The following is a 9,647-nucleotide window of genomic DNA, read 5'->3' on the forward strand; positions in this document are numbered from 1 at the left end:
AGCAGCAGGAGGCCCCATTAGCTAAAGTGGTGCTTCAGGTTAAGAACAGTTTCAGGTTAAGAATGGACTTCTGGAACGAATTAAGTACTTAACCCGAGGTACCACTGTAATCTGTAAAATGAGCATGGGAAGTATATATTTCTCAGGATCCCAAATCTGCCTGGGGATCTATAGAACCTTTTTCATAAGAGTTAATCCAGTTCTGTTCTCAGACACACCATTTGTAGCTAGGGAAGCAGAGGAAAGAATGCAACCAGGATTTGGCCATAAGGACTGAATTTTTTTAAAAAATGAATTATTTCGCCTCTTATAAAAAGGCATAGAATTATGTCACTGTTTGTTTTGAATATGTCAGCGTGAGTTACGTTCATACACCCACGGCTACCTTCAACATTCAAAGAAATGATTCACCTTTATACAAACCGGCTCACCACAAAGGCTGCTTAATGACAAGAACTGTAAAAGCACTGGCTTGTGGTTGAAAGAGGGGTGGAAATGGAATGTACCACTGGCTTAAAAGACACCTGCTGAGATCCAAAAATATACATTTGTGCAAAGGCTTCAGCCAGGCCCCACACTGGCACATAGTGTATTTGGACAAATGCCCAGCATGAACAGAGAAGTGCCAAGCCAGGCAGCTACAGCTGCCATCAACACCAGTATCCACAATGCCAATCTAGTGTCCCTCTCTGATGGTCCATTGAGGCCCAAAGGTGATCCAAGGAACTAAAGATGGAAGCTACAGGTGCCTGGCCCAGGGCTTCTCTTCACAGCATGGGGCTAAGGGAAGACTGGATGGCAGGAGATGATGCTGCTGCTTTCAAGGACTCTCATCCCCACTGCTACCCACCCCCCTGCTGTCACCAGCCTCCGCCCATCCCTGTTGTATCTGCTATCTGGTAAGCTCATCTGGGAAATCCCTAAAAGGGATTTTTGGGAGGTCTAGGGGCCCCCTGGGACGCGGGTGGCACTGTGGGGAGGTCTAGGGGCCCCCTGGGACATGGGTGGCACTGTGGGTTAAACCACAGAGCCTAGGACTTGCTAATCAGAAGGTCGGTGGTTTGAATCCCCGCGATGAGGTGAGCTTCCGTTGCTCAGTCCCTGCTCCTGCCCACCTAGCAGTTCAAAAGCACGTCAAAGTGCAAGTAGATAAATAGGTACCGCTCTGGTGGGAAGGTAAACGGCGTTTCCGTGAGCTGCTCCGGTTTGCCAGAAGCGGCTTAGTCCTGCTGGCCACATGACCCGGAAGCTGTATGCCAGCTCCCTCGGCCAATAAAGTGAGATGAGCACTGCAACCCCAGAGTCGGCCACAACTGGACCTAACGGTCAGGGGTCCCTTTACCTTTACCTAGAGGCCCCCTACCCCTTCACACCTACCTCTGACCCTGGCCCAGGAAGTTTTTAACTTGCTTTTCCCTTCTTTGAACAACAGGCCCTTAAGTCTTAAAGTGAATCCCTTTTCTGAATCTGTTTAAAAAGTGTTTTGCTATGCTTGACAGGGCACTATTTTTCCAGTCCCCTTTGGGAGCACAAAACTAGTTCATTGGATCCTGGCCATTATTTGCTATCTACCCATTGAGAGGATTTTTTAAAATGATGCTGCCAGAGGACATAAGCAGAGCTGGGTGAAATACATATGGTTGAGCAATCTAAAACTATATTTCAAATGGGTATTAAAAATATTTTAGTTGTGGTGCAGTAATACTCAGAATGAGGGACGCGGGTGGCGCTGCGGGTAAAACCTCAGCGCCTAGGACTTGCCGATCGCATGGTCGGCGGTTCGAATCCCCGCGGCGGGGTGAGCTCCCGTCGTTTGGTCCCAGCTCCTGCCCACCTAGCAATTCGAAAGCACCCTTAAGTGCAAGTAGATAAATAGGCACCGCTTTATAGCGGGAAGGTAAACGGTGTTTCCGTGTGCTGCTCTGGTGCCAGTTCACCAGAGCAGCTTTGTCACGCTGGCCACGTGACCCGGAAGTGTCTGCGGACAGCGCTGGCTCCCGGCCTCTTAAGCGAGATGAGCGCACAACCCTAGAGTCTGTCAAGACTGGCCCATACAGGCAGGGGTACCTTTACCTTTACTACTCAGAATGGACTCTATGCTTAGATTCCTCTTGATAAAAAAGAGCAGTAGAGACCTAAGGTGTCTTTGTATTGTTTGCTCTTTTTACAAATACTCAAGCAGAGCTTACGTGGAGACAAACAAATAGCAGATCTGCAGAGAAACATGGAGACTCCAATGAGCTTCACCTTCAGCTGACTCATAGCTCTCTCTGTCCCTTTCTTTGTAGTTTCACATTCAAAACTCAAATCTGCTCTTTTGCAGTCTCTCTGGCACTACCCTTCCGCTGTAAATGTGTTATGTTCTCCAATCTCTGGTGGCGTTTCATTCAAAACCGTAAAGAGATTCCCAGCTATCAGGAGAACTTAATCATTGCCTCCCATTGATAACATATAAACTGACCATTCTCCACTATTCAGAAGCAACCCACCCGACAGAAGCACTTCTAACACCAGTTTTGCAAAGATTTGACTAAGAGAAGTAAAACAGATTTAAAAGGCACTAGTTATAGGGTGGGATGCATTTATCAAATCTATTGTAATAGATTGAATATTCACACCCTGATTCCTCAGGTTTGAAGAACCACTTCTCCCAACATCTCTCATTCTCCCTTAATTCACCCCCAATCAATCTTCTGGTCTGTCATCCTGGAATGTTGTTGGCTCCTGGGGTGCCCCTTGCCTTCTAAGTTCATTTCTGGGCACAATTCAAAGTGCTCCCACTAATGCTTAAAGCCCTAAACAACTTAGGCCCCAAAGTATCTGAGTGACCACCCCCACAGACACACACACCCCGGGGTGTTAAGATCAGCAGAGAGAGCCCTCTTGGTAGTTTGACTGCCCTCAGAAGTTCAGTGGGGTGCTGCTTCAGGAGAGGGCATTCCCTGGGGCAACCCCTAAGTTGTGGAATCCCCTCATCGCAGAGGTGTGGCTGCCACATTCACTACACAGCTTCCAGCAAATGCTGAAGACATTCCTCTTTACCGTGGCTTTTGACACCTGATATGTGTGTTTTGAGGACCCACCCTATTCCTGTGACTGTAATTTGTTTTAAACATTTTTAATAATGAATTTTAAATTGTTGTAATCTGCCCCAGAACCTACTGGTGAAGGGCAGGTAGTAAATTTAATAATAATAAAGCAACAAGGCTGGACTCATAGCAAGCACTTTGACGAAGAAAGGGTAGCTGTGTTACTTTCTGCATTAGAGACTACTGTATTTTTTTCTACATCTCACAGTCATTTGTTTGTTTGTTTGTTTGTTTCTCCCCCTGCCCGCTTCCTCCCAAAGGAGCTCAGGGCAGGAAACAGACAAGTAATAAAACAATTAAAGTTTCTAAAACCTATCCTGCTGCCAACAGGAATTTTTTCCTACCGTTAACAACAGATTGTCTTTTAAAGCACAAGTTACCATTCAGGGGAAAAAATACCCTTGAAAATGCTCTATTCATGAGCCTCAAAGTCTGATTGACTCTATAAAAAGGTAAAGGGACCCCTGACCATTAGGTCCAGTCACAGACAACTCTGGGGTTGCGGCACTCATCTCACTTTACTGGCCGAGGGAGCCGGCGTACAGCTTCCGGGTCATGTGGCCAGCATGACTAAGCCGCTTCTGGTGAACCAGAGCAGCGCACGGAAACGTCGTTTACCTTCCCGCCAGAGTGGTACCTATTTATCTACTTGCACTGGTGTGCTTTCAAACTGCTAGGTTGGCAGGAGCGGGGACTGAGCAACGGGAGCTCACCCTGTCGCGGGGATTCGAACCACCAACCTTCTGATCGGCAAGCCCTAGGCTCTGTGGTTTAACCCACAGCGCCACCCGCGTGCCGCTATACATCAGTTTAAATTTAATTAACAGACTGGTTGAATGCTAAATATAAAGCACATGCCTTTGCAGTGCAATAGGGAACACCACAAACACACAAAGTTAGTAGGAGCAGGAGTTGCTGTTGTTCATTACATCTTCTTTTCTGCGAGCACACACATATATGGTTGGTTTTCAGAGTGGGAATCGGATCCTTTGCTCTATCATCCTGAGCCACCGCCAGGGTCCGTCGATCATAAACTATGACGATGAGAACGGGAAGACTTGCCTCCACATTGCTGCCGCTGCAGGATACAGCGACATTATCAGTGAGCTGGCTAGAGTCCCAGAATGCAACCTGCAGGCCCTCGACGTGGATGACAGGTGACCATGGAAACCAACTGAAAAGAGCTGCAGAGCTCTGGCAGGGGCCCTCGTTGTTTTTTGACCTACAGTGAAGGAGGTTTGGCGGCTTTCTTATGAAACGTGTCCCCTAATGAAATGATACTCTCCATGGATCCTCCTTGCTCAGCAACAACTCAGCAAGTGGGTTCCTTAACCTTTACTGTTACGGTTCTGCAAAGGAGAATACGCAAGGGTTTTTGGAAGGCGTTTCTTAACATGTTGTTTGCATAAATGTTGGCCAGAGTTGATTTTGTGGCACCACGGCTCAGTTGGGAGGAGCCTTGTGAGTTATTATCTAGTAAGTAATAAGATAAAGGAGGAAGTGCTTCTTGCACGTCTGAGATTTAAAAGGGGAAGATTTACAGGATATATAGGCTTTTGCCCTTTCAGACAGAGGGCTCCTTCAAATTGGGAGCCGTCTTCTGACAGCCCTTCAAATAGAGGACGGTCCCCTGTAAAATGGAGCACATGGCCTCCCTAGGTCCCAGCAGCTCTCATTTTATTTTAAAAAGTCTACTGTAAAAAGAAGAAAAGCCCACAATAGATAAGCATTTGTGGTTTTAGAACCAAAAGTCAGTATAGAAATGTTTTATAATTTTTTTAAAAGAGTTTCAGGATATAAGGAGATCTCTTTTTTTGGAATTGTTAAGAATGCTTTAACACTATGGTGTAAAAGCATATAATATCCATTTTATAAAATAAAGTAATGCTCATGTAAATGATCTTGGAGCACTGGGGTTACGCAGGTGTGGACTGGATCATTTTTCTGGATGGGAGGCTGTTGGGAGCCCCATGTAAAAGTTGAATGCAGAAATAATCAACAAACTTTAAAAAAAACAAACCTCTCTTCAACACACAATTTAACACAGAGAATTCAATCTTCAAATATTTGTGCTGTGATGCAAAACTTTGATCGCAGCACAAAGTCCTACTGGCAAATCTCAAATCACATCCGAGTGTGAGATCTGCAAATATAATATTGGCTGTGCTGCTGAAAGCCAAATTCAACTCTTTTGAAGTAGAGTCAGAGGAACAATGGAGGTGGTATTTCATAGGCAAGTATCAAGAAGATTAACTGGACCTGATTGCATCTCATGAGGTCCAGAAATCTTAATAATAATAATAATAATAATAATAATAATAATAATAATAATAATAATTTATACCCCGCCCATCTGCCCGGGCTTCCCCAGCCACTCTGGGCGGCTTCCAAATAAATATTAAAATACTGTAATACATCAAACTTACAAAGTTGTGCTTTATAGGAAGTGGTGAACTACTATGTTGTTGCCTCTGACGTGTAATTGCATTAAAATGAACAGTTGCCATGCCTCAAAAATTCTGACTCCATAGAGGTGCTCCACCTTCTCAGCTGGTTGTTTTAGTCTGAATTTAAACAGCACAAAGCTATAAAATGATTTATTTTTCTGCTTTCTAGGACACCTTTGCACTGGGCTGCAGCAGCTGGAAAAGCTGATTGTGTAAAGGCCTTGTTACAACTGGGGGTGGATTGCAGCCCAAGAGACATCAATGAGAACACCCCCCTGACGTATGCTATGTACTGTGGGCACACAGCGTGCATCAAACTGCTGTCCCAAGAGAACAGGTAAAAACCTTCCCTTTTCACTTCTCCCAAAATAGCAAATAGGAACAATTTTAACCTTGGAGCTTAACAGGTTGTCCCTTACTGTAGTTATCCCTGAGGACCTTCACTCTGCTTCCTCACTCCCCACCCAACGTAATAGCCACACGGTTGCAAACTGAGTTGCAATGAACATAGAAAGCTGCCTTATAGCAAGTCAGGCCATTGGTCCCGTAGCCTAGTGTTGTTGGCACTGGTTGGCAGCCCCCCTTCAGAGAACGAAACATGAGTCTCTCGCAGCCCTACCTGGAGATGGCAGGGATTGAACTTGGCACCTGTTTGTATGGAAAACAGATGCTATATCACTGAGCTATGTCACTTTTCCAGATTCTGAGTTGAAACTATTCTGTGAGGTCAATTTTTAAAAAAGAAAACCTTCCTGAAAATTCATCAGCATTTTACCGTTAATTTCTCCCAACAAACATATTTTATGTTCAGTTTTGACTAATGTTCATATTTTTGCAAGATATTTCCCCTAATATAATGTGATTTTCCATGTTATTCTCACCAATATAGTCACTTCCCCCTAATATATGTATTTTTGTAAACATTGGTTGGCAAACTGCATGGTAAAATTCAGATAAATGCAAAATTCAAGCAATAGCCGTGTTTCAGTTTGCATATTGTTTTAGAAAGTGTGAATTTGATAGGTTCTGCATTAAATGAGAACCTGAATCAATTTTCTTCCTCATCCCTAGTTGTAACAGCATTTGTGATTATTAACGAAACTCCCCACAATACCAGTGCCATTTTGAGAACTATTTTCATATTGTGTTATTGTCCTTTTAGACTCAAGTACTTTCCACTGAAGCTTAGAACAGGGTTGTTGAACTACATAATCCCTGACCACAGCCCCGAGGCAGGTGGAAGTTCACCAATATTGGGAAGGTCACAGGTTCCCCATCCCTAATTTAGAAGTTGTGAGAACACTGTCATTATATAGTTTGGTCACTAGGTTTCATTGCACTTAATTGCATATGGGTGGAGCATGGGTAGGCAAACTAAGGTCCATAGGCTGGATCAGTCCCAATTGCCTTCTGGATCCAGCCCGTGGACGGTCCGGGAATCGCCGCATAGATTGCCAGCACGCACCTTCTTTCCCTCCCTTTCCCTCACACTGCGGCAGCAGCACCTCCTCCCTCCCTCCTCCTGGCTTCTCCCTGCCCTGCCTAGAGGAGGAAGGGGGCTGGGCTTTGTTGGTGCCAGCAGCAGCAGTGCTCGAGCAGCCGCCATTTTAAGCATCCCCTCTCCGGATCCCTTTCGCGGCTGCTCATTCTCCCACCACTGCCAGGCCCTGCCGCTCGCAAGACACAGGTAAGCAGCCACTGGGGCTCTTGCATCATTATTTTTTTTCAAAATATAGTCCGGCCCCCCACAAGGTCTAAGGGACAGTGGACCGGCCCCCTGCTGAAAAAGTTTCCTGACTCCTGTGGTGGAGTCAGGAGTTGGTGCTGCTATGCTCTTGTTTAAAAGAGACGATAAAATTTTTGTTGTACTTCCTGACTGGAGAGTCCTCTAGCTTTCCATCAGAGAAAGGCACTGGTTTTATTAACGTTTAAGCAGTGAACATAAACAAGGCTACCTTCCTCTCACATCAGTGCCACACATTTAAAACAAAAATGTACCTTTTGCTTTATATGTTTGTAGTTGCAACCCCAGGCTTTATATACACCATACATTTAAAGCACACACAAAATCCTGGGAACTGTAGTTTACCCCTCACAGAGCTACAGTTCCCAGCAACCTTAACAAACAGTGCCCATAATTCTTTGAGGGGAGAAATGTGCTACAAATCTGCTTTAAAGGTATCAGGCAGGATTCAGCTAATGAGTCCTATCAATGGAATCTCTGAGCAAGGGCAGGTTATAAATCTGAACTGGAATTTGTGAGACTAGAATCAGCTAGTCGTGCAGTCTTTGTTCACTGTTCTAAATTAAGTTCAGAACAAACAAACCCTAGGTTTCAGTTTACATAATCCTCAATCTGATACATATCACATTCAAAGAGTCATGGACTATATACAAAAGAGAGTTCTTTAGATATCTAAGTGCAGTTTGAGAGATCTACCTTTGCATGCACATTCATTTTTTTCTGTCCCGTAATAGTTTCTGATCAAACATGTTTTGCAGGTTTTAGTAGTACTTCAACCACCTGCAAAGCCTGTTTTGCCAGAGATCAGTTGAAGCAGGCAAAATTATGTATACCCAAGGAGTCTATCATATCATCATTAGGTACAGCCTTTTTAAAATATATATATATATATATATATTAACCGGCCAATCAAATCAAATCAAATCACATCACATAAATTCCGAATTACAGAGCTGAATTTTAAATTTTGTTGAGGGAACCCATATTTCAAGATCCAAAGGGGATTCTGATCATCTTCTTGCCACTGCGTTAATGTCCAATCAGTCCAAACAAAGTTCATAATTCTATCCAGTCTTATCTTGCTGTTTCCACATCACATCTTGTTCATATATTTTCTTTTTTCTTTATGATCTCTTCTGATAGTCTCCTTAAGCCGATAAACACCAATAATAATCCAGTGTGAATTTTTCCGTTCTTCCAATCCTCAAATCGAGATGGTTTCCATATATCATCGCCTTCATAGATAACAGCGCTCTTTCCATCATTAATTACAGAACTGTCGTTCTTAAGTCCCACTGAGGAGTTTCACCCACAATATAAAAACAGCTCTATTTCTCTATTTCTCCTCTCAGACTTAAGTCCTCCGACAGAACTTCCCAATATGGCGACGGAATTTTTAACTGTGTCATTCCAAAGCCCTTATACATTCCACGCTCTTCTTAAAACATGCTTTGGTTCGAAAGTTTATCTCCACACAGCCTTAAATCCACAGCTTAAGTCCTTAAAATGACATTTCTGACTTGTGGGGGGGGGGGATTCTTGTTTAATCACATAAGGGAAAGAAAGGAAAGTTTTTTCCCCTCCCCCATCAGTCCCTTTGCCATACCGAGTCTTGGTGTATCTTCTCATGATTTATACTTGTTCCTCCGACTCGTCTTGTTTTATCAGAGATCTCTTCTGTTAGCAGTCTTTACTCCCCCTTCTTCCTTGAAATATGTGCATTCACTTCATCCAAATTGTTTCTTTTGAAGTTCTTGCAGTAAGTGGCGTGGATCAGAGACGGCGTCCAGGAGCGCCGAAATCCCACAGGAGGGCATTGTGCCTAGTGCCCCCATCCCCACAAATTCGGGGGTGGTATAGGGCACAGAAGGCAAGGGCAGTCCCCCCACCACAATCCTGGGGGGGTAGGGAGGCTATTTACTCCCATCATAGCCTCCAATTTACCTCGTGTGGGTCGGAGAGATGTTATTGTCAGCCATCTTCTGATGCGCCCCTAGTGGTCCCTCCTCATTAGGTACAGCCTTAAAGCTGTGGTGGTTGTCCATTTATTCTGGATTATTGCCAGATTCACTTGCAAAAGAGGTTCGTGGTTTTCTTTAAAATACCACCACGTACTGAAAAAAATCATTCTGGATGCAAGATGTAACAATCACACAACTGCCCTACTAAATGGCAATGCACTATGAATCCTCTGTGCCTTTTGTATTGATATGCTCTCCATTTTTGAGGACAGTCATCTATGAAGGTGGAAATTTAGCAACGTCCCCCCCCCCCAGTCTTCTGAATATTACATTTCTCTGCCCTTCCCCACCCTCTGGTTAATGACTACAACTAGCCTTCTTTCCTGTGCTGTGAAGTGTGAGAGTG

General features: G+C 44.3%; 1 protein-coding gene across 1 annotated transcript in view; it reads left to right on the forward strand.

The window, feature by feature from the left end:
• Positions 1-9,647, forward strand: part of ANKRD55 (ankyrin repeat domain 55) — a 38,999-nt gene that overhangs the window by 19,366 nt on the left and 9,986 nt on the right. Inside the window, exons 7-9 of the mRNA XM_081929470.1 lie at positions 4,062-4,246; positions 5,706-5,873; positions 6,699-6,768. Of these exons, the coding sequence (XP_081785596.1) occupies positions 4,062-4,246; positions 5,706-5,873; positions 6,699-6,768 (423 nt within the window). The remainder of the gene's footprint in view (positions 1-4,061; positions 4,247-5,705; positions 5,874-6,698; positions 6,769-9,647) is intronic.

Source organism: Podarcis melisellensis (assembly GCF_964234715.1).
Source record: "Podarcis melisellensis genome assembly, chromosome: 11".
In the NCBI taxonomy this organism is placed as follows: Eukaryota; Metazoa; Chordata; class Lepidosauria; order Squamata; family Lacertidae; genus Podarcis; species Podarcis melisellensis.